Below are 25614 nucleotides of genomic sequence, written 5' to 3'. Positions count from 1 at the left end.
AGTACTACTTTGTGCATCTGGCTTTACATAGGTGCTGAGAATTTGAACCTGGGTCCTTAGGCATTGCAGGCAAGCTCCTTAACTGAGCCGTCTTTCCAGCCCAAGAATTAAATAATTAAATAGAATGTTCTTACTAGTACATGACAAAATGTGTGATGGATACACCTAAGTCTGTAGTTCTTAGATAGACATGCTGTGCCTGAAATGTTAAATAATACAGTACCAAGGTCAGACCTTTTTGTTGTTGTTGTTGTTGTTTTATTTTTAGTTTTTTAAGATACGGGTCTTACTCTAGCCCAAGCTGACCTGGAACTCACTAGGTAGTCTCAGGGAGGCCTTGAACTCACAGCGATCCTCCCATCTCTGCCTCCGGATTAAAGGCATGTGCCACCATGCCCAGCATGGCCTTTTTTTTTTTTTTTGCTTTCCAGGTAGGGTCTTACTCTAGCCCAGGCTGACCAGGAATTCACTATGTAGCCTCACAGTGACCTCAAACTCACAGCAGTCCTCCTAACCTTTGCATCCCAAGTGCTGGGATTAAAGGTGTATAATACCACACCTGACTTAAATCTATTTTTACATATTACAAACTATATAGTATAACAGGAATTTTCTTTTAGTAGTCCCTGGAAATAAGTGATGGAGCAATGAAAACATGCAAAATCTACCTGATGAGCTAGGTGTGGTGGCACACACCTTTAATCCTAGCATTGGGCGACAAAGATAGGATTGCCATGAGTTCAAGGCTACCATGAGACTATATAGTGAATTCCAGGTCAGCATCAGGGAGTGTGAGACCCTACCTTGAAACCCCACCCCCCCCAACAAAAAAACAACTCTACCTGACTTCATGATTGATCAAAGAAAACCAATGTCCGGGCTGAAGAGATGGCTTAGCTGTTAAGCTCTTGCCTATGAAGCCTAAGGACCCCAGTTCGAGGCTCGATTCCCCAGGACCCACAATTAGCCAGATGCACAGGGGGTGGCACATGCATCTGGAGTTGGTTTACAGTGGCTGGAGGCCCTGGCGCGCCCATTCTCTCTCTGTTTGCCTCTTTCTCTCTCTGTCCTCTCAAATAAATAAATAAAAATGAAAAAAAATAAAACCAATGTCCTAAAGAAATTTTTTCGCCGGGTGTGGTGGTGCATGCCTTAGAAATAGGAGGATCACCATGAGTTCAAGGTTGCCCTTATACTATTTAGTGAATTCCAGGTCAGCCTGAGCTAGAATGAGACCCTACCTCGGGGGGAAAAAAAAAATTCTTTTTTGCTGTCTCTTTTTTTTTTAAATTTTATTTTTATTTTTATTTTTTTTAAAACCCACATACAGCAATGCAGGTTTTTTTTTAAAATATTTTTTGTTCATTTTTTATTTAGTTATTTGAGAGCGACAGACATAGAGAGAAAGACAGATAGAGGGAGAGAGAGAGAATGGGCGCGCCAGGGCTTCCAGCCACTGCAAACGAACTCCAGACACGTGCGCCCCCTTGTGCATCTGGCTAACGTGGGACCTGGGGAACCGAGCCTTGAACCGGGGTCCTTAGGCTTCACAGGCAAGCGCTTAACCGCTAAGCCATCTCTCCAGCCCTGCTGTCTCTTTTTTCAAAAAATATTTATTTATTTGTTTTTATTTATTTGACAGAGAAAGAGGGAGGGAAGGAGGGGGAGAGAGAATGGGTGCATCCGGGCCTCCATCTATTGCAGACAAACCAGACACATGTGCCCCCTTGTGCATCTGGCTAACGTGGGTCCTAGGGAATTGAACCTGGGTCCTTTGGCTTTGCAGACAAACTCCTTAACTGCTAAGCAATCCCTACAGCCCTGCTGTCTCTTTTTTTGTTTGTTTTATTTTTTGTTTTTCAAGGTCGAGTCTCACTCTAGCCCAGGCTGACCTGAAATTCAGTATGTAGTCTCAGGGTAGCTTCAAACTCATGGCAATGCTCCTACCTCTGCCTCCTGAGTGATGGGATTAAAGGCATGTGTCACCATGCCCGGCTTCTTTTTATTTTTGAGGTAGTCTTGCTCTAGCCCAGGCTGACCTAGAATTAACTGTGTAGTCTCAGGCTGGCCTCAAACTTACGAGTTTTTGCTTCTTTAATTTTGTTTATATAGATAGATAGATAGATAGATAGATAGATAGATAGATAGATAGATAGATAGACAGACAGACAGACAGACAGACAGACAGACATTTTGTATTCTTGGGATAGGATTCTACTTAGTAATGTTTGCTGGCTTAGTATTTGGTATGTAGTTCAGAATGAAATATAACTCTTGGCAATCCTCATGCCTTAGTATCTATCTTGAATGCTAGAATTACAAACATGCACCATTGTATCTAGCTCTCAACAAGATTTTTCGGCCATTGGATTTCAAAAGTCTTTCTGCTGGGTATGGTGGCACATGCCTTTAATCCCAGCACTCAAGATGCAGAGGTTGGAGGATCTTTGTTAGTTTTTAGGCCAGCCTGGAACTACAGAGTGAATTCCAGGTCAGCCTGGGCTATAGAGTGAGACCCTACCTCAAAAACAAATAACAAGCCAGGCGTAGTGATGCATGCCTTTAATCCCAGCACTTGGGAGGTAGAGGTAGGAGGATCACTGTGAGTTCGAGGCCACCCTGAGATTCCGTAGTGATTTTCCAGGCCAGCCTGGGCTAGAGTGAAACCCTACCTTGAAAAAAAAAATAACAAAACTATTTAAACACATTTCTGGGGGCTCACCCAGTGGTTAAGGTGCTTGCCTGAAAAACCAAAGGATCCAGGTTTGATTCCTCAGTACCCATGTAAAGCCGGATGCACAAGATGGCACATGCATCTGAAAGTTTGTTTTTAATGGCTGGAGGCCCTTACCCACCCATTCTCTCTTAAATATATAAAATATATTTTAAAAAAGTATTTCTGGGGCTTATTGGTTAAAGCACCTGCCTGCAAAGCCTAAGGACCCAAGCAAAGCCAGATGCACAGTGGTACATGCATTTGGAGTTTGTTTGCAGTAGCTAGATGCCCTGTGTACCTGTTCTCTCTCTTTCTTCCTGCTTGAAAAATATAGTGACCTTCAAAAGATAAAGTGGCCTGTCTTAGCTGTTATGGTGCTTGCAGGCAAAGCCCATGGACCCAGGATCAATTCTCCAGTACCTCATAAGCTGAATGCACAAGGTGGTACATGCTTCCGAAGTTCATTTGCAGTTGCTATAGGCCCTGGCATGACCATCCTCTCTCTCTATTTGCATTTTTCTTTTCTTTTTTTTTATTTTCCAAGGGAGGGTCTCACTCTAGCCCAGGCTGATCTGGAATTCACTATGTAGTCTCAGGGTGGCTTCAAACTCACTACAATCCTTCTGCCTCTGCCTTCCTAGTGCTGGGATTAAAGGCGTGCACCACCATGCCCAGCTATTTGTCTCTTCCTATCTCTCTCAAATAAATTTAAATAACATGTTTTTAATAAAAGTATTTCTGTTTGGGAAATGGCCCAGCAGTTAAAAACATTTGCTTATAAAGCCTGATGGTTCATGTTCGATTTCCTAGTGCCCACATATGGCAGATGAACAAAGTGATACATGTGTCTAGAGTTTGCATTGGCCGGAGGCCCTTGTTTACCCATTCTCAAATAAAATTTTTAAAATCTTAAAAACCTTCAAAAGCATTTCTTCTAAACCCTACCTTGAAAAACAACAAAAAAATTATTTTTATTGTTTTTTAAAATTTATAATTTAAAAACAAATATTTATTTGGTTTTTTGAGGTAAGGTCTCACTCTAGCCCAGGCTGACCTGGAGTTTACTAAGTTGTCTCAGGAAGGCCTTGAACACTCGGCAGTTCTCCTACCTCTGCCTCCCGAGTGCTGGAATTAAAGGCGTGCACCACCATGCCCAGCTTATTTTTTTATTTTATTTTAAAAAATTTTTTGTTTATTTTTTATTTGTTTATTTGAAAGTGACAGAGAAAGAGGCAGAGAGAGAGAGATAATGGGCGCAGTAGGGCCTCCAGCCACTGCAAATGAACTCCAGACGCGTCCACCCCCTGTGCATCTGGCTAACGTGGGTCCTGGGGAATCAAGCCTTGAACTGGGGTCCTTAGGCTTCACAAAGAAGTGCTTAACCACCAAGCCATCTCTCCAGCTTTTATTTTTTATGTTTATGAGAAAGAGACAAAGATATGATTAGCATGCTAAGGCCTCCAGCCATTGCAGTCGAACTTCAGATGCATGTGACATCTCATGGTTATGTGCAGCCTTGCATGCTTGCATCACCTTGTGCATCTGGCTCACATGGGATTTAGAGAGTTGAACATGGGTCCTTAGACTTTGCAGGCAAGTGCTTTAACCACTAAGCAATTCTCCACCCAGCCCCCATTTTTTAAAATTAATTATTTGCAAGGAGAGAGGGCAGAGAGAGAATTGGTGCGCTAGGGCTGTAGCCGCTGCAAACAAATTCCAGGTACATGTATCACTTTGTGCATCTGGCTTTACGTGGGCATTGGGGAATTAAACACAGGCCATCAGGCTTTGTATGCAAGTGTCTTAACCTCTGAGCTATCTTTTCAGTCCTAAAAATATATTTTTATTTATCATTTATTTGTAAGCAGAGAGGGAGAGAAAGGATGTGACATGGTCTCCTGCGACTGCAACCAAATTCTAGATGCATGGGCCACTCTGCATTTGTCTTTGAATGTATACTAGGGAATAGCGCTGAGAATGTCCGGCCTTGCAAGCAAGTGCCCTTAAACACTAAACCATCATCTCTTCATCCCTCTATCTACTTTCAAAACCAGAAACAATAAAAATTTAGGTTTGCTATGTTTTGTTTTGGAGACAGCATCTCCCTCTAGCCCAGGCTGATCTGGAATTCACTCTGTTGCCCAGCCTGGCCTTGAACACAGTGATCCTACTTCAGTTTTCTAGGAGTGCAGGGACTAAAGTTATGAGCCACCTCACTAAGTTTGTTTTAATTTTTACTCATATTGTAATAAAGTCTTTACTTTCTTTTTCTAAATATTTTATAAACATTAATGAATAATGAAACACTACAGAATAAAGAATGTTTTGGACCCAGGTGTCTGATCATATGAGTCTATCCTGATTTACTGAGGCTAACATAAGACTTGAAAGCAAAAACAACAACAACAACAAACCGATTGTTGTTTTTGTTTTGTTTCGTTTTTTGTTTTTTCAAGGTAGAATTTTGCTATAGTCCAAGCTGATTTGGGATTCAGTATGTAGTCTTAGGGTAGCCTCAAACTCACAGTGATCCTCCTACCTCTGCTTCCCAAGTGCTGGGATTAAAGGCTTGCGCCACCATGCCTTGCTTGATTTTTCATTTTTAAAAATAATTTATTTTATTAATTAATTAATTAATTTATTAGAGAGAGAGAGAAACAGAAAGCAAGAGGCAATGAGTATGGGTGCTCTAGGGCCTCTTGCCAGTGCAAAGGAACGCCAGACATACATTCACCTTTATGTATCTGGCTTTATGTGGGTACTGGAGAGTTGAACCTGGGTTGGCAGGCTTTGCAAGCAAAGTGCCTTTAAGAGCTGAGCCATTTTTCTTTTTCTTTCTTTCTTTTTTTTTTTTTTTTTTGGTGTTTTTGAAGTAGGGTCTCACTCTAGCCCAGGCTTACCTGGAATAAGGGTGGCCTTTTGCTTATAGTAATCCTCCTACCTCAGTCTCCCACGTGCTGGGATTAAAAGCATGTGGCACTATACCCATATTTTTTCCTTGTTTATTTTTTTTTCTTTTTAAATATTTTTATCTATCTTCAAGCAGTAAGTGAGAGAGAGCAAGGGACGGAGGGAAGGACAGAGAGAATGGGTATTTACCTTAATTGCTGAGCCATCTCTCTAATCCCTCATTTTTCTAAAAGATAATTTAGCTGAGTGTGGGGGTTTATGCCTATAATTCCAGTACTCAGGAGGCTAAGATTGGCAAATTGCCAAGAGTTTAAGGCCAGTTTGTGCTACAGAATGAGTTCCAGGCCAGTCTGGGCTAGAATGAAAGTGAAACCCTGCCTCAACACAAATAATAAAAGGGTAGAAAAGATATCCTTGTTTGGAAGGATTGAAAATGCCATCACCTGATTATTTTCATTATAAATGGTGACTTGTTTGCTGGTGTTGGTTAATATTTCAGAGTTCAGGGAGGAGAGTGGAGTTGGTTAAGTGAGACATTGAAGGTCAGATTCCTCTACTTGAAAAATCATATGCATCCTGAAATCCTTAGCTTCTTTGTCTGAAATGGGATTATTAGTTACAGAACCTTCCTTGTCTTTGCCAAATGAAGCAATCTGTGTGGTGTGTGATACTTGCTTAACAATTTTTTCCCTTTTTCAAGGTAAGGTCTTGCTCTAACCCGGGCTGACCTGGAATTCACTATGTAGTCTCAAGGTGGCCTCAAACTCATGGCAGCCCTCCTACCTCTGCCTCCCGAGTGCTGAAACTAAAGATGTGTGCCACCATGCCTGGTTTTTGCTTAACAATTTAATTTCAGCGCATGAAAAACAAAATGCCAGTGAAGAATCATAGATCATCAATACCTCATTGTGTAAAGTTAAGTATTTTAAGTAATCATATTTTCTTTTCAAATTTCTTGCAGAAATATTGTTTCCACTGTGAATCTTGGTTGTAAACTTGACCTAAAGACCATTGCACTTCGTGCCCGAAATGCTGAGTATAACCCCAAGGTCAGACCCATTTTCATGTATTTCAAACTGTTTAGTAAACCAGTAATTTTCTCCTTGGAATCCCTAGGTGAGATAACTTGTGTTATGCTTTTTCTTGACACCAGCAAAATAAATATCGTGTTTATCTTGAATCTTCAGGGCCTAGGACAGGTTTGTTCAATTTATGGTTTACAGTACCTACCATTTAAGAGCCCCTCTAAATATAGCAATCTAGACAGTAAACCAAGTTTACAGGAACTTATGTTGTGACAGGAACAGTGTGAAGCTTGAGAATAGACTGATTCCATTTATGTCCTGAAGCATATATGATGATGTACTTTGTGGTATCTACTTCAGTAATTCTGTCAGAGTTGGAAAATGTATGGATGAAACCCAGGCTGACTTGGAATTCACTATGTACTGTGGGGATGGCCTCTAATTCATGGTGATCCCTTTTATCTCTGCCTCCTAAGTGCTGGGATTAAAGGTGTGTGCCACTACACCTAGATCCTCTTTTTTCTTTTTTTTTTAATTACAGGTTTTTAAAAATATTTTTATTTATGTATGTATTTATTTGAGAGAGAAAGAGCATGGGCATGCCAGGGCCTCCAGCCACTGCAAACGAACTCTAGATACATATACCACCTTGTACATCTGGCTTATGTGGGTCCTGGAGAATCAAATTTGGGTCCTTTGACTTTGTAGGCAAGCACCCTAACCACTGAGCGATCTCTCTCCAGCCCATGTTCTACCTTTTCTGTGACAGGGTATAGACTAGTTAGCCAGTGACCTACAGGGACCTACCCATCTCCATCTGTCCAGAGCTGGGATAACAGGCACATATCACTGTACCTGATACTTTATGTTGGTACTAGGGATCAAACTCAGATTTTCATGCTTGCTTGCAATGGACACACTTTATTGACTTAACTATCTCCCTAACTCTAAAAGATTTCATTATGTTTTTCTACTTTATTTTTATTTTTTATTTTTATTTATTTATTTGGCAGAGAAAGAGGGAGGCAGAGAGAGAGAGAATATGGGTGCTCCAGGGCCTCTAGCCACTGCAAACGAACTCCAGACGTGTGCGCTCCCTTGTGCATCTGGATAACATGGGCCTTGGGGAATTGAACCTGGGTCCTTTGGCTTTGCAGTCAAACGCCTTAATTGCTAAGCCATCCCTCCAGCCCTGTTTTCCTACTTTTAAGTTTTGTCTAATTAATGATTGTGGGAGTTAGAGGTGTGACTCAGTGGTAGAACACTTGCCTAGCAGTGCCCAAGGCTTTGGATTGGATCACCAGCTTTCCCACCCACCCAATGTTAGTCTTTTATGCATTGAAAACCAAGTAGGCGTTTATAGAGACTTATACAGAGAACTCCCTGGGTACCTGGGATCTACAAGGAGGCAGCTGCATTGAGGTGATCATGAGAAAGCAGCTAAGTGGAATGGGAAGCATTCATCAGAAGGTAACCACCTAATTGTAAGCCTTTGCAAGGAAACTAGTTGCAGTGGAAATTAAGCTTTACATATGAAAAGAGAAGACAGAAGGTAAAACTTGGAATAGTTATCGAGATAGAGTCTTACTGTAGCCCAAGCTGACCTGGAATTCACTATGGAGTCTCAGGGTGGCCTCGAACTCATGGCGATCTTCCCACCTCTGCTTCTCCAATGCTGGGATTAAAGGTGTACATTGCCACGCCCGGCTGGAATAGTTTTTTTCTTTCTTTTTTTTTTTTGGTTTTTTGAGATATGCTACCACACCCAGTTTGGAATAGTTTCTTAAATACAATCTTTTCTTTTTCTTTTTGGTTTGTCAAGGCAGGGTTTCTCTCTAGCCCAGGCTGACCTGGAATTCACTTTATAGTCTCAGGGTGGCCTCGAACTCAACAATCCTACCTCTGCCTCCTAAGTGCTGGTATTCAGTCACTACAAGGGGGCTAAATATAGCCCAAGATAGTTTTGTTCTGGGCAGATCTCCACAATCAAGGAAGTTCTAACCATAACCAATTGTAGACTTGTGGAATTTTTTAACAAATATATTTATTTACTTATTTATTTGAGAGAGAGAGAGAGAATGGGCACGCCAGGCCAGAGCCTCCAGCCACTGCACATGAACTCCAAATGCATGCGCCCCTGTATACATCTGGCTTACGTGGGTCCTGGAGAATTGAACCAGAATCCTTTGGCTTTGCAGGCAAACACCTTAACTGCTAAGCCATCTCTCTAGACCCGCGACTTGTGGAATTTTTTTTTTTTTTTTAAATATGGAACGCTTCATGAATTTGCGTGTCATCCTTGCGCAGGGGCCATGCTAATCTTCTCTGTATCGTTCCAATTTTAGTATATGTGCTGCCGAAGCGAGCACGACTTGTGGAATTTTTAACACAGATATTGTGTGTGTGCCTGCCTTCCCCTGCATCTCTAATGAACTTCAGTTCACACCTTGCTCAAGTTTTTCCTCTTGCCATTTTAGCGGTTTGCTGCTGTCATCATGAGAATAAGAGAACCACGAACCACAGCACTGATTTTCAGTTCTGGAAAAATGGTGTGCACAGGAGCCAAGAGGTAGCTTTTAAGGGTTGTTTATCCATTCCTATGTATTATGAAAGAAAAGGTGATATTCCATAGTTTCTAGGCTATTAGCTTAGCACTTAAACACGCTATTTCAAAATCATTAATGTAACAATTTTACTTCCTTTCTTTCCTCCATTTCTCCCTCCTTTTTTCTATCCCTTTCTTTCCCCCCTCATTCTCTCTTTTCCTGTTTCTTTTTTTTTTTTTTTTCTTTGAGATAGCCCAGGCTGACCTGGAATTCAGAATGTACTCTCAGACCAGTCTTAAACTCAGTGGTCCCTCCTACCTGTTTCTCCCGAGTGCTAGGATAAAATGTGTGCGCTACATGCATTGTAATATATTTTTATTTATTTATTTGCAAGGAGAGAGAGAGAGAGAGGGAGAGAGAGAGAGAACAGAGAGACAGAGGATGGGTACAGCAGAGCCTCTAGCCACTGCAAATGAACTGCAGATGCATACTCCACTTTGTGTACCTAGCTTTACATGGATACTGGGTAATTGAACTTTGGTCATTAGTTTTTATAGGTAAGCACCTTTAACCACTGAGACGTCTCTCCAGTCCTCTCCCTGGTTCTTGTGTCAGGGTTTTACTCTGTATCCCAAGCTTGCCTAATCTTTCCTTCTTTCCTCTCTCCCTCTTTGGTTCTTGAGTCAGGGTTCCATGCTATATCCCAGGCTGTCCTAGAACTAACTGCATGGCTGAGGTTGGTCTCACACATGTACACTTACAGTGATCCTCTTACTGCTGCCTTCAGAGTGCTAGGGCTACAAGTATGCCACTATATTCAGCTATCTTGATCTTCTGTACAAGAGAGTCTTATTATGATCATTTACTTTTGTTATAATTATGAAAGCAACAATGGTGTCAAAAGAAAGAATAAGGATAGTTTGGTGCAAAGAGAATAGAATTTGTTGAGCATGATGATACATGTCTTTAATCCCAGCACTTTGGAGACTGAGGTAGGAGGATTGCCGTGTATTCGAGACAAGCCTGAGAAACTACATAGTGAATTCCAGGCCAGCCTGAGCCAGAGTGAGACCCTACCTCAAAAAAAGGGGAGGGGGACAGAATTTATGCATTTTTCAATATTTTTTCTGTCGAGATGAAGTTTTCCTCTCAACAGACATATGTAGACCAGAATGTAGTAATAGCAGCTATAATAGTAAGTGAACCTCTCATCACAAACCTAAACCTAGGACTGTCAATAATGTGGTGAGTGGAAATCTATTCTGTATTGTAGGTGGGTGTACAGTTTTTGTTAAGGACATAGGAATACTTTATGATTGGTTTTATAATGTAGACTCCTTGTATGTTATTCATCTAAATCATTTTAGTAGGCTTTCATACTATAACTCACTGTTTTCCTTTCCCTAGTGAAGAACAATCCAGATTAGCAGCAAGAAAATATGCCAGAGTTGTACAGAAGTTGGGTTTTCCAGCTAAGTTCTTAGACTTCAAGATCCAGAACATGGTGGGGAGCTGCGATGTGAAGTTCCCCATAAGGCTGGAAGGTCTTGTGCTCACTCACCAGCAGTTCAGTAGGTAGGTCTTATGAGACGGTATTACATTCAGTATGTTAGCACAGGGTACGGCTGCAGCTGGGAGGGTTATGTGTACACACAAGGCTTGTCTACAGCTGTGTTAAACTACTTGCTGTCTATTACATTCAGTATGTTAGCACAGGGTACGGCTGCAGCTGGGAGGGTTATGTGTACACACAAGGCTTGTCTACAGCTGTGTTAAACTACTTGCTGTCTATTACATTCAGTGTGTTAGCACAGGGTACGGCTGCAGCTGGGAGGGTTATGTGTACACACAAGGCTTGTCTACAGCTGTGTTAAACTACTTGCTGTCTATTACATTCAGTATGTTAGCACAGGGTACAGCTGCAGCTGGGAGGGTTATGTGTACACACAAGGCTTGTCTACAGCTGTGTTAAACTACTTGCTGTCTATTACATTCAGTGTGTTAGCACAAGGTACAGCTGCAGCTGGGAGGGTTATGTGTACACACAAGGCTTGTCTACAGCTGTGTTAAACTACTTGCTGTCTATTACATTCAGTATGTTAGCACAGGGTACGGCTGCAGCTGGGAGGGTTATGTGTACACACAAGGCTTGTCTACAGCTGTGTTAAACTACTTGCTGTCTATTACATTCAGTGTGTTAGCACAGGGTACGGCTGCAGCTGGGAGGGTTATGTGTACACACAAGGCTTGTCTACAGCTGTGTTAAACTACTTGCTGTCTATTACATTCAGTATGTTAGCACAGGGTACAGCTGCAGCTGGGAGGGTTATGTGTACACACAAGGCTTGTCTACAGCTGTGTTAAACTACTTGCTGTCTATTACATTCAGTATGTTAGCACAGGGTACAGCTGCAGCTGGGAGGGTTATGTGTACACACAAGGCTTGTCTACAGCTGTGTTAAACTACTTGCTGTCTATTACATTCAGTATGTTAGCACAGGGTACAGCTGCAGCTGGGAGGGTTATGTGTACACACAAGGCTTGTCTACAGCTGTGTTAAACTACTTGCTGTCTATTACATTCAGTGTGTTAGCACAAGGTACAGCTGCAGCTGGGAGGGTTATGTGTACACACAAGGCTTGTCTACAGCTGTGTTAAACTACTTGCTGTCCTCAGGCGTGTGTAAACAGCACCCTCTGATTTCCTTAATCACTTAGTGACACTCAATTTTCCCTGTATTAGAGTATTTCTTTTACTTGGCAAGCTTTGTTGTTTTGTTGCTCAGTAAATGTTTGTTTGTTTGCTTTCAGAGTTCACTATAAAGTCTTAGGCTGGCTTTGAACTCCTGGTGATCCTCCTACCTTTGCCTCCCAAGTGCTGGGATCAAAGGCATGCCTCACCATGCCCAGCAGTAAATACATTTTGAATGCATGAATTAATCTAAAACTTCTTAAATCATTTTCCTCAAAGCTTGAATCTTTTTTTGTCAACATTATATCAAATCAACAGGAATATCCATTCTCCTACTCTGCTCTACCATTTGCTGGTTCAGATTTTTTTTTGGTTTTTCAAGGTAAGGTTTCACTCTAGCCCAGGCTAACCTGGAATTCACTATGGAGTCTCGGGGTGGCCTCAAACTCACGGCGATGCTCCTACCTCTGCCACCCAAGTGCTGGGATTAAAGGCGTGCGCCACCACACTCGGCTACTGGTTCAGATTTGTTTAGCAGCATACCTCATGGCCTCATGTCACTATTTTTGGGTTGTAGCCACACCAGCCTATGATACCTTTCAGACTCTGTAAACTGCTTTTGTCCCAGGGCCTTCTTACATTTTTTTTTTTAAGGTAGGGTTTCACTGTAGCTCATGCTGACCTGGAATTCACTATATAGTCTCAGGGTGACCTTCAACTCATGTCAATCCTCCTATCTCTGCCTCCTGAGTGCTGGGATTTAAAGGCGTGTACCACCATGCCCAGCTACATGCCACTTTTATCCTTGACACACTTCTAGTTTAATTTTCACTTTGGAAACTCCCACTTGAGTTTCAGACATGCACCCACCCACATTGCTCTTCCTCAGACAGACTTGTTTTGAATTTAGCTTCATATCAAACATTAGAGAGAGAGAAAGAGAGAGATCCTGTAGTCTGAACTAATAAGCATGAGATCATTAGGTAAGAAATTTATGAACTAAGATTCATTTAGGTAGATTGCATGATCAGAGAATAGGCTAATTTCTAAGCTCCTGTCTGGTATATTACTGGTTAAGTCATTTGGTTAGAAACTAACAGTATTTCTATATAGAAAGGTAAGATATGACTAAAAGGCAGACTGTTACTACTGTTGCCTCTTAAGGGGAGGATGAGCTTTTTCTTTTTTTTTTAATTAAGCGCGAAAACTTTTTTTTTTTTTTTATCATTTGAGAGAGAAAAATGCAGAGAGAAAATGGGCACACCAGTCAGTGCCTCCAGCTACTACAAATGAATTCCAGGTGCATGCCCCCTTGTGCTTCTGGCTTATGTGGGTCCTAGAGAATCCAACAGGAATCCTTTGGCTTTGCAAGCAAAGGCCTTAACCACTAAGCCATCTCTCTAGCTAATTAATTTATTTTTTATTAACAACTTCCATAACTATAGATAATAAACCATGGTATTTCTGTCCCCCCATTTTCCCCTTTGCAACTCTACTCTCCATCATATCCCTTCCCCCTCTCATCATTCTCTTTTATTTTGATGTCATTTTTCCTCCTGTTATGATGGTCTTGTGTAGGTAGTGTTGGGCACTTTGAAGTCATGGCTACGCAGGCCATTTTGTGTCTGGAGGAGTGCATTATAAGGAGTCCTACCCTTCCTTTGGCTCTTACATTCTTTCCACCACCTCTTCGACAGTGGACCCTGAGCCTTGGAAGGTGTGATAGAGATGTTTCAGTGCTGATCACTCCTCTGACACTATGGTGCCTTCTGAGTCATCTCAAGGACCACCACCTGCAAAGAGAAGCTTCTCTAACCAAAAGTGAGAGTATCATTAATATATGGATATGAACATTAAGAGAAGTGCTTACTGGGTATTTTGGGAACATAGTATATGCATTTAGCCAGATACCAGCAGATGTTACACCCCTAGGGCTCATGACTTCCCCTGTCATAGGTTTTCACTATTAGGCATGTACTCCCTCCCGTAGAGTGGGGCTCCAGTCCAGTTAAAGAGTGGTTGGGTGGTTGGTTTTCCCCTATAACTGATGTGCACCCATTGGGTCATTTGGACTGGCTGGCCCAACTCATTGTGCACTGTTGTTTATTTCCACTGGTGATTCATCTCTTTCCCATGGAGCTGCATGCAGTCAAGCTTTTTCCAGCTTTCTGTCAGCTATTCTATATGGAGGAGGTTTTCATTTTAGCTCTAGCAGGATTTCTGTGACCTTGCAGCCCAAGTATATGTAGTCTTCAGTAATAGAGCCTTACTATCTATTCCTGGTGGGAAATCAAGAGCTTTAGCAATGTTTGTAATGTTTTTTTTGGCGGGGGGGCATCAAGGACCACCCTGTCCAGCAACTTACTGGAAGATATCATAAGGATAGGGCTTTTTGTTTTGTTTTTTGTTTTTTCAAGGTAGGGTCTCACTCTAGCTCACGGTGACCTGGATTTCACCATGGAGTCTCAGGCTGGCTTCAAACTCATGGTGATCCTCCTACCTCTGCCTCCCAAAGGGCGGGATTAAAGGCATGCACCACCATGCTCAGCTAAGGATGGGATTTTTTGTTTGTTTGGTTTGGTTTTTGGGGTAAGGTCTCACTCTAGTTCAAGCTGACCTGGAATTCACTATGTAGTCTCAGGGTGGCCTCGAACTCATAGTGATCCTCCCACCTCTGCCTCCTGAGTGCTGGGATTAAAGGTGTGCACCACCACACCCGGCCTGGAATAGAATTTTAATTTTTTTAAAGTATTTTATTTATTTATTTAAGACAGAGGAAGAGAGATACAGAGAGTGAGAATGGGTGCACCAGAGCCTCTAAGCCACTGCAAACGAACTCCAGATATATGCACCACCATATGCATCTGGTTTACATGGGACCTGGAGAATTGAATTTAGGTCCTTAGGCTTTGCAGGTATATGTCTTAACTGCTAAGCCATTTCTCTAGCCCTTGGGATAGGATTTTTCTTTCTTTTTTTTTTTTTAATTATTTATTTATTTATTTGAGAGCGACAGACACAGAGAGAAAGACAGATAGAGGGAGAGAGAGAGAGAGAGAATGGGCGTGCCAGGGCCTCCAGCCTCTGCAAACGAACTCCAGACGCGTGCGCCCCCTTGTGCATCTGGCTAACGTGGGACCTGGGGATCCGAGCCTCTAACCAGGGTCCTTAGGCTTCACAGGCAAGCGCTTAACCGCTAAGCCATCTCTCCAGCCCGGGATAGGATTTTTCTAAGCTGCTACATCTAAAACTTCTCTAGAGTGAACCCAGATGAGGATCAGAGAGCAGAACACAAGAACATAGCTTTTGTTCTTATCTCAGAATCCAGAGTATGTAACATCAAGCGATAGGAGGACAGATACCTAGTATCTGGCATTTAGGTTATGAATGGTGGAAGTGCTTACTCCTTGGATAAACAACTGGCTTGAGTGCTGTACCTGAGGATTAGCAAGCTTGCTCTTTCAGTACTTTGTTTATACAAGGCCTCATGGTATCTATCTAGAAGGATGGGAAACTCATAATTTTTTTTATTAGCATTTTTCATGATTATAAAAAAAATCCCATGGTAATTCCCTCCCCCCCCCACTTTCCCCTTTGAAATTCCATTCTCTATCATATTACCTCCCCATCTCAATCATTGTACTTACATATATACAATATCAACCTATTAAGTACCCTCCTCCCTTCCTTTCTCTTCCTTTTATGTCTCCTTTTTAACTTACTGGCTTCTGCTACTAAGTATTTTCATTCTCACACAGAAGCCCAATCATCTGTAGCTAGGATCCACATGAGAGAGAACATGTGGCTCTTGGCTTTTTGGGCTGGGTTACCTCACTTAGTATAATCCTTTCCAGGTCCATCCATTTTTCTGCAAATTTCATAACTTCATTTTTCTTTACCGCTGAGTAGAACTCCATTGTATAAATTTGCCTCATCTTCATTATCCACTCATCAGTTGAGGGACATCTAGGCTGGTTCCATTTCCCAGCTATTATAAGTTGAGCAGCAATAAACATGGTTGAACACGTACTTCTAAGGAAATGAGATGATTCCTTCGGATATATGCCTAGGAGTGCTATAGCTGGGTCATATGGTAGATCAATCTTTAGCTGGGAAACTCATAATTTCTAAACAGATTTTATCATTTCTCTTCTAGCTATGAGCCAGAATTATTTCCTGGATTAATTTACAGAATGATCAAACCCAGAATTGTTCTCCTTATATTTGTTTCTGGAAAAGTTGTATTGACAGGTAAGTTATAAAGGGAAGTAGCGTCTCAAAGTTTAAGTTGTTTTTTTTTTTAATTATTTATTTGCAAGAAGAGAGAGAGAGACTGAGACTGAGAGAATGGGCATGCCAGGGCATCTATCCTCTGCAAATGAACTCCATTTGCATGTGCCACTTTGTGAATCTGGCCTTACGTGTGTACTGAGGACTTGAACCTGGGTTGTTAGGCTTTGCTGGCAAGTGCCTTAACCACTGAACCATCTCTCTAGCCCTCAAAATTTACATTTTTTCTCAGTGTTAGTACAGGTTGTCTAACATTTATTTGGTTTCGTTTTTTGTTTTGTTGAGGTAGGGTTCTCACTGTAGCCTACACTTACCTGGAACTCACTCTGTAGTCCAAGGCTAACCTCAAACTCAGAGTAATCCTTCTACCTCTTCCTCTTTATTGCTGGGGTTAAAGATGTGTGCCACCATGCCCAGATTGTCTAGCAATTTACCTTCATTAGAAATGGGGACCTATTGAAGGAAGTATGAGAAAGAGTCCTGCTGTAGTTTGTAGCCTTCAGTTAGAAAGTGCCCTACTGTGGCACTTGGCTTTGGAGGGAGCACTGATAAGCAACTGCTTCAGTTGGGGTTCATCAGAGTACCATTTTGAGACAACATGGGAAAAATGAAAAGAGCTTAGGTGAAGGCAACAATTGGAAGAATAAGGGTTCAGGCACCAATGTTTCTCAGTTATTTCCTGGCTCAGCATCAAGTGCAGGGAGGAGCTATGGACTGGGGTGTTAAGTCACCAGGTGCCTTGCTTTTGTAATTAAAAATAGATCATGCTAAGAAAGTACTGTTTTAAAACCAAAAGAAGGTATGGAGAGAACTATGCTTGCAGCTGTTTTTAAGATGATAGTACTTAATTACCATCTCATCGTTGCTCCAAAATGTCTTTGTAGGTGCTAAAGTTAGAGCAGAAATTTATGAAGCATTTGAAAACATCTACCCCATCCTAAAAGGATTCAGGAAGACCACGTAGTAGCTGCCATGTACTCCTGACTCCCCCACCCATACTAGTCAGTTTTGGTACCTCTGATGGTGCAGCTGTGAGAATATGGATGCTCACTTACAGGGGCCAGCATCAAGTGACACTGCATGTTCTCCAGGATGCTGGGAAGGCTATTTCCCCTACACTGATACCACCTTGCAACATGACTGAATTGCTTGTATTGTGCTGCTATTTGGGCAGCACTGCCCATTTATTTATATTTAGATTTTAAATTCTGCTGTTAGCAAATTAAGAGACAGAATTTTAAGTGTTCAAATGACCTATACAATTGGACTTTCTATTGTTTTATTTTTCCTCATAACCCACAGTTTTTATATTTCTACCAGAAAAGTAAAAGGCTTTTTAAAAATGTTGTTCTTAATAGTTTGTAATTCTTAGAAGTTATTTTTGTGCCAGACACATTCCACCCTCCCAGTATTGCAGACTGAATAGCTGTATTTACAAGAACATAAGGCTGTACATAATTTTCTTTCTTCAGATTTCTCTGTACAAAAAATGCAACTTATGAAATTGTTAGATTTTTGTTATAAATAATACCTTGTAAGAGTTTGTGTGATCATACTATTAAAAAATTTTATTTTAGATATAACGCCTGAAACCATTTTAGTGTTTGCTTGTTCTTTGTTTTGGTCAACACTGTCTGCTGCAGTGAAAATCAACACACTACTGAGGATGCATGCTGATCAGTCACGGTCCCCCATTCAAGTACCTCTTGCTTCCTAGATATTTCACAGTGCCTGGGATCCTCACCAAGCGAATTAGATTTTGTTCTTTTTTAAAATTTTAATTGGTTATATTTTTGCTCCTCTTTTAGACACAAAGAGACTCAGACTCCTGCCAGAGATTTGTTTAAGATTACATAGCTAGTAAGGGACAAAGATGGGCTCTGAGTGAGTCCTTCAGGTATAGAAGCTGGCACCCTGTGTATAAGCTGCAAACTTCTGATACAATCCTGAAGAACATTTGTTTTTCTCATGACTTGTCACATGTACTTTTTTTTTTTTTTTGGTTTTTCGAGATAGGGTCTTACTCTATCTAGGCCAAGCTGACCTGAAATTCACTATGTAGTCTCAGGGTGATCTCGAACTCACAGTAATCCTCCTACCTCTGTCTCTCAAGTGCTAGGATTAAAGGTGTGTACCACCATGCCAGGCACATGTAGTTTTTAAATTTTTTTTTCTCAATTTTTATTAACCTTTTCCATGATTATAAAAAGTATCCCATGGTAATACTCTCCCTCACCCCCCCCCCCACTTTCCCCTTTGAAATTCCATTCTCCATCATATCCCCTCCCCATCTCAGTCTCTGTTTTGATGTCATGGTCTTTTCCTCCTCTTGTGATGGTTTTGTGTAGGTAGTGTCAGGCACTATGAAGTCATGGATATCCAGGCCATTTTATGTCTGGAGGGAGCACGTTGTACGGAGTTGTACCCTTCCTTTGGCTCTTACATTCTTTCTGCCACCTCTTCCGCATTAGATTCTGAGCCTTGGAAGGTGGGATTGAGATGTTACTCAGTACTTTAGTCAGTTTTTACCACCACCATGATACCTTCTGAGTCATCCCAAGGTCACTGCCATCTGAAAAGAGAAGATTCTGTACCCAAAGTGAGAGGAGCGTTAATATAAGGGTATAAATATTAAGAGAAATGCTTACTGGGCAGTTTGATAAGCATAGTATATACATTTTTTCCAGACATCAGCAGATGTTACACCCCTAGGGCTCATAAGGACCCCTGTTTTAAGTTTTCAGTATCAGGGATGTGTTCCCCACACCCCTATGGAGCGGGCCTCCAGTCCAATTGGAGGGCAGTTGGTTTCCACCATGACAGACGTGCCACTATTGCACCCATTGGCTCATTTGGCCTGGCTGGCCAATTATAAGGCTTGCAGTGTCTACTGTTGAGTATCTTCACTGGTATTATCTTTCTCCCATTGAACTACATGTAGAATGGCTTCTTCCAGCTTTCTGTCAGCTGGTCTATGTGGAGGAGGTTATCTGCTCAGTTCCAGCAGAATTTCTCAGTGGCCTTACAGCCCAAGTATGTGGAGTCTTCAGCAATAGGGTCTTACCATCTATTCCTGGTGGGAAACCAAGGGCCTTGGCAATGGCCTATAATGTTTTGGGGGCATCAGGGCACATGTACTTTTGTTTGTTTGTTTTTGTTTATTTGAGTCGGGTCTCAGTCTAGCTCAGGCTGACCTGGAATTCACTATATTGTCCCAGTGTGCCCTCGAACTCATGACGATCCTCCTAGATCCTTCAGCTTTATAAGCAAGCTCCTTATCCATTAAGCCATCTCTCTAGCCCATGTTTTTCTTTTTAAAAAATATTTTTATTGGCCGGGTGTGGTGGTGTATGCCTGTAATACCAGCACTTGGGAGGCAGAGGTAGAAGGATTGCTGTGAGTTGGAGGCCACCCTTAGACTACATAGTGAATTCCAGGTCAGCCTAGGCTAGAGTGAATGAAACTACTTCAAAACAACAACAATTTTTTTTTTTTTTTTTTTGGACTGGAGAGATGGTTTAGGGATTAAGGCATGTGTGTGCAAAGCTAAAGGACCCAGGTTCAATTCTTCAGGACCCATGTAAGCCAGATTCACAAGTTGGCACATGTATCTGGAATTCATTTGCAGCAGCTGGAGGCCCTGGCATGCCCATTTTCTCTCTCTCAAACAAATAAATAAAAATATATGATGGTAACATTAAACATCCTCTAATTTTTATGAAGGAGAGAAACAGACTGAAGATGGGGGTAGCACCAATGTCTCTTGCCACTACAAAGGAACTCCAGACAAATGTGCCACTTGTGCATGTGGCTTTATGTGGGTACTGGGGGAATTAAGCCCAAGCTATCAGGCTTTGCAAGCAAGAGCCTTTAACTGCTAAGCCCTTTCTTCAGCCTAGTAATATATATTTTAAACATTTTCAGAGCTGGAAAGACAGCACAGTGGTTAATGGTACTTGCAAATCCTGACAGCTTGAGTTCAGTTCTTGAGTAACAATATAAAGCCAGGTGCACAAAGTTGTACCATATTTATCTAGTGTTTGCAGTAGCTTGCCTATTTCTCTTTTTTTTAAACTTTTTTTCCTCAATTTTTTTTTTTAAATTTTTTTATTTGAGAGTGACAGACACAGAGAGAAAGACAGATAGAGGGAGAGAGAGAGAATGGGCGCACCAGGGCTTCCAGCCTCTGCAAACGAACTCCAGACGCGTGCGCCCCCTTGTGCATCTGGCTAATGTGGGACCTGGGGAACCGAGCCTCGAACCGGGGTCCTTAGGCTTCACAGGCAAGCGCTTAACCGCTAAGCCATCTCTCCAGCCCTTTTTTTCTCAATTTTTTTTTTTTTTTATTTGAGAGCGACAGACACAGAGAGAAAGACAGATAGAGGGAGAATGGGCGTGCCAGGGCTTCCAGCCTCTGCAAACGAACTCCAGACGCGTGCGCCCCCTTGTGCATCTGGCTAACGTGGGACCTGGGGAACCGAGCCTCGAACCGGGGTACTTAGGCTTCACAGGCAAGCGCTTAACCGCTACGCCATCTCTCCAGCCCTTTTTCTCAATTTTTTATTAACATTTTCCATGGTTATAAAAAATAACACATGGTAATACCTTTCCCCCCAACTTTCCCCTTTGAAACTCCATTCTCCATCATATCCCCTCCCCATCTCAATCAGTCTCTCTCTTATTTTGATGTCATGATCTTTTCCTCCTCTTATGATGGTCTTGTGTAGGTAGTGTCAGGCACTGTGAGGTCATGTATATCCAGGCCATTTTATGTCTGGAGGGAGCAACTTGTAAGGAGTCCTACCCTTCCTTTGGCTCTTACCTTCTTTCTGCCACCTCTTCCGCATTAGATTCTGAGCCTTGGAAGGTGGGATCGAGATGTTACTCAGTATATACATTTTTCCAGACATCAGCAGATGTTACACCCCTAGGGCTCATGAGTACCCCTGTTTTAAGTTTTCAGTATCAGGGATGTATTCTCTCCTATGGAGCGGGCCTCTAGTCCAATTAGAGGGCAGATGGTTTTAACCATGATAGTGAGAGATAGTGTTCTCCTCCCCACCCCCCCCATGGAGCAGGCCTCCAGTCCAATAGGAGGACAGTTGGTTTCCACCATGACAGACGTGCCACTGTTGCACCCATTGGCTCATTTGGCCTGGCTGGCCAGTTATAAGGCTTGCAGTGTGTACTGTTGAGTATCTTCACTGGTGGTATCTCTTTCTCCCATCGAACTACATGTAGAATGGCTTCTTCCAGCTTTCTGTCAACTGGTCATCATGGAGGTTATCTGCTCAGTTCCAGCAGGATTTCTCAGTGGCCTTACAGCCCAAGTATGTGGAGTCTTCAGCAATAGGGTCTCACCATCTATTCCTGGTAAGAAATCAAGGGCTGCAGCAATGGCCTATAATGTTTTGGGGGCATCAGGGATCTCCCTGGCCAACAACTCACTGGAGGTATCCCATCCCTGGCACTGAAAATTTTCTAACAATGATCTATGGCTCCTGAGTGTTCCATTGTCCGAAACCGGAGGATTTATTTGCATCCTCTTAGATTTTGATTAGCCCTCTCTCTACCTTTCCTTTACTCAGTCTCTTCCCCTGACCTCACTTTGAGCCTTTTCACCCCCATTAATCTATTCTTCTACTTACATATATACTAAACCAACCTATTAAGTACCCTCCTCCCATCCTTTCTCTTTTTCTCTGTTTGCAAATAACTAAAAGGATATATATATATATATATATATATGGTTTGTTTTTTTCAAGGTAGGGTCTGGCTCTAGCCCAGGATGGCCTGGAATTCACTATGTAGTCTCAGAGTGACCTCGAACTCTTGGCAGTCCTTCTACCTCTGCCTCCTGAGTGCTGGGATTAAAGGTGTGCACCTATATGCCAGTCTTGAGTAAAAAAAAATTTGTTTTTTTAAGGTAGGGTCTCACTGTAGCCCAGGCTGACCTGGAATTCACTATGTTGTCTCTGGGTGGCCTTGAACTCACCAGGATCCTCCCTCCAACTTCTACCTCCCAAGTGCTGGGGTACTGCTGGGTATGGTGGCACATGCCTTTAATCCTAGTGATCAGGAGGCAGGGAGGGGTAGGAGGATCTCCATAAATTTGAGGCCAGAGTGATGCCACATAGTCTACATAGTGAATTTCAGGTCAGCCTAGACTAGAGTGAGACCCTACCTTGAACACCCAAAATAATTTTTTTCCCCATTTGTTTGTGATTTTGGTACTTATTGGCATTGCAAACAAATTTCAGGCACATGAACCACTTTGTGCATCTGGCTTTACATGGGTACTCTAAATTGAATCTTAGGCCCACAGGCTTTGCAACCAAGTACCTTTAACCAGTGAGCCATTTCCCTAACACCAATAATTCTTTTTATACAGGATATTTACATTTCATAAGTAAATTATTTAACATGTTATAGTTTCTAATTTCACACTTTAAGGATAATTGTTGAGCTGGAGAGGTGGCTTGGTGGTTATAGCTCTTGCCTGCAAAGCCAAAGGACCCAAGTTCAACTCCCCAGGACCCTTGTAAGGGTGGCCCATGCCTATGGTTTTTTAAGGTAGGGTTTCATTCTAGCCGAGGCTGACCTGGAATTCACTGTGTAGTCTCAGGATGGCTTCAAACTCGACAATCCTCCTACCTCTGCCTCCTGAGTGCTGGAATTCAATGTGTGCTCTACCACATCCCCATGACCATTTTTTTTCTCTCTCTGCCTCTTTCAAATAAATAAAAATAAGAAAATACTTACAAAGGATAATTGTTGGTATGGTAAGTAGTACTTTATCTTTTCCCTTTTTTAAAAACAGGATCTTACTGTGTAGTCCAAGTAGTCCTGAATGCAAGTTCTCCTGCCCCAGCCTCCTATGTTAGAATTGTAAACTTGAACAATTAGTCCGATATTCTACATAACCTTTTTTTTGTTTTGTTTTGTTTTTGTTTTTGAAGTAGGGTTTCACTCTAGCTCAGGCTGTCCTGGAATTAACTATGTAGTCAGAGTAGCCTAGAACTCACAGCGATTCTCCTACGTCTGCCTCCCGAGTGTTGGGATTAAAGGTATGCATCACCCCGCCCGGCCTACATAACCTTTTATGTTCATTATTTTGAGGTAGTACGGATAGGACACAGGCCTTGTGCTTGCAAGGAACGCACATTACAATTGACCTTCATCCAGAACCTAGAATACTTTTTTTTTTTTTTGAGAGAATATCTTGCTGTACTTTAGTCTGTGGGTGGCCTTGAATTTATGGAGATCCTCTTACTTCTGCCTCCTGAGTGCTAGGATTAAAAGTGTGCACCACCATGCCAGCCTAAATTTTTTTTTTGTTTTCTTCTTCCAGGTAGGGCCTGTAGCCCAGGCTGACCTGGAATTCATTATGTAGTCTCAGGGTGGCTTCAAACTCATGGCAATCCTCATACATCTGCCTCTTTGAGTGCTGGGATTAAAGGCAAATGCCACTATGCTCAGTTTACACTTTTTTTTTTTTTTTTTAAAGATAAGGTTTTACTGTAGCTCAGATTGACCAGAAATTTATTATGTAGTCTTAGGCTGGCCTTGAACTCATGAGGATCCTTATACCTCTGTCTCCCAAGTATTAAAATTAAAGGCATATACTACCATACCCCACTAAAATCCCTTTTTTTGTTTTGTTTTGTTTTTCAAGGTAGTGTCGGTCTCTAGCCCTGGCTGACCTTGAATCCCCTATATAGTCTCAGACTGGCCTTGGAGCGCTGGGATTACAGGTGTGAGCCACTATGCCCAGTTCCTTAATAAAAAAAAAAAAAAAAAAAAAAAAATTGTTTATTTGAATGATGCAAAGAAAAAAAAAGAATGGGTGTAGTGGGCCTCCAGCCACTGGAAAAAAACTACAGATGTGTGCCACCTTGTACAACTGGCTTATGTGGTTCCTAGGAAATCAAACCTGGGTCCTTTGTCTTTGCAGGCTAGCACCTTAACCACTAAGTCATCTCTGCAGCCCTGACTCCTTAATTTTTTTTCCCCATGAGAGGGACTCCCTCTAGCCCAGGCTAACTTGAAATCCACTATGTATTCTCAGGCTAGCCTCAAACTCAGAGATCTTCCTACCTGTTTCCCAAGTGCTCCTTATTCATTTTATTTTTTTATTTGAGAGCAACAGACAAAGAGACAGATTGATAAATAGATAGAGAATGAACGTATCCAGGCTTCCAGCCACTGAAAACAAACTCCAGATACATGTGCCACCTTGTGCTTCTGGCTTGTGTGGGTCCTGGGGTATGGAACCTGGGTCCTTTGACTTTGCAGTCAAGCACCTTAACCACTAAGCTATCTCTCCAGCCCCCATTGTGTCTTTTTAAGAAAAATTATTGCTGGGCTGGAGAGATGGCTTAGCAGTTAAGTGCTTGCCTGTGAAGCCTAAGGACCCCGGATTGAGGCTCAGTTACCCAGTACCACATAAGCCAGATGCACAAAGTGGCGCATGCATCTGGAGTTTGTTTGCAGTGGCTGGAAGCCCTGGTGCGCCTATTTTTTCTGTATATATCTGCCTCTTTCTTTGTCTGTCGTTCTCAAATAAACAACAATTTTTAAAAAATTATTGCTTATTTCTGTTTGCAAGCACAGAGGGAGAGAGAGATGAGCGAATGGTTCATGTCAAAGCCTCTCGCCACTGCAAATGAACTCCAGATGCATGTCCATGCCACTCAGTGCATCTAGTTTTACCTGGATACTGGGAGTCATACTTAGGGCATTAGGCTGTTCAGGCAAGGGCATTAGCTACTGAGCCATCTCTTGCCCTCACTGTCTTTTTTTTTTTTTTTTTTGATGTTGTTTTTTCTGAGGTGGGGTCTTGCCCTAGCCCAGGCTGACCTGGAATTCACTGTGTAGTCTCTGGCTGACCTCCAACACACAGAGATCCCTCCTACCTTTGCCTCTTGAGTGCTGAGATTAAAGGAGTGTGCCACCATGCCTGGCTCATTGTCTCTTCTTGATAGCTCCTATTTGTAGCCATCTCTAAATTGATACTAACATGAGTATATGGCTAGGTACAAATCTGCAATAATGTCTTAAATAAAAGCTTTTGCCATTTATAAAGACTTTAATGAATTTACTTTAAAAATCCTTAATTTTGCTGGGTGTGGTGGCGCACACCTTTGATCTCAGCACTTGGGAGGGAGAGGTAGGAGGATCGCTGTGAGTTTGAGGCCACCCTGAGACTACATAGTGAATTTCAGGTCAGCCTGAGCTAGAGTGAGACCCTACCTCAAAAAACAAAACAAAAAGGCCTTAGTTTTCAGGCCCTATTGTAATATATCCTAAAAAGAAGGCATTAGGGGCTGGCCAGATAGCTTAGCGGTTAAGGCACTGGCCTGCAGAGCCAAAGGAACCAGATTGAACTCCCCAGGACTAACATAAGCCAGATGCAAAAGGGAGTGCATGCATATGG

The 25614-nt window shown here is 42.1% G+C and overlaps 1 protein-coding gene and 1 non-coding gene across 3 annotated transcripts in view; one reads left to right on the top strand and one right to left on the bottom strand.

The window, feature by feature from the left end:
• Positions 1-17773, top strand: part of LOC101610487 (TATA-box binding protein) — a 32264-nt gene extending 14491 nt beyond the window's left edge. For both annotated transcript variants that reach the window (XM_045159782.1, XM_004651066.2), the window contains exons 4-8: positions 6588-6675; positions 9129-9220; positions 10605-10772; positions 16045-16139; positions 17063-17773. In XM_045159782.1, coding sequence (XP_045015717.1) covers positions 6588-6675; positions 9129-9220; positions 10605-10772; positions 16045-16139; positions 17063-17142 — 523 coding nt within the window. In that variant the 3' untranslated portion in view covers positions 17143-17773. The remainder of the gene's footprint in view (positions 1-6587; positions 6676-9128; positions 9221-10604; positions 10773-16044; positions 16140-17062) is intronic.
• Positions 8914-9020, bottom strand: LOC123463695. Its single transcript, XR_006639085.1, has one exon. It is a non-coding gene; the product is annotated as a U6 spliceosomal RNA (small nuclear RNA).
• Positions 17774-25614: the final 7841 nt, after the last annotated feature.

The sequence above is a fragment of the Jaculus jaculus genome, chromosome 9, assembly GCF_020740685.1.
Source record: "Jaculus jaculus isolate mJacJac1 chromosome 9, mJacJac1.mat.Y.cur, whole genome shotgun sequence".
Classification (NCBI taxonomy): domain Eukaryota; kingdom Metazoa; phylum Chordata; class Mammalia; order Rodentia; family Dipodidae; genus Jaculus; species Jaculus jaculus.
Note: the sequence above shows the minus strand (reverse complement) of the source record. Positions and strands in the feature narration are given on the sequence as shown.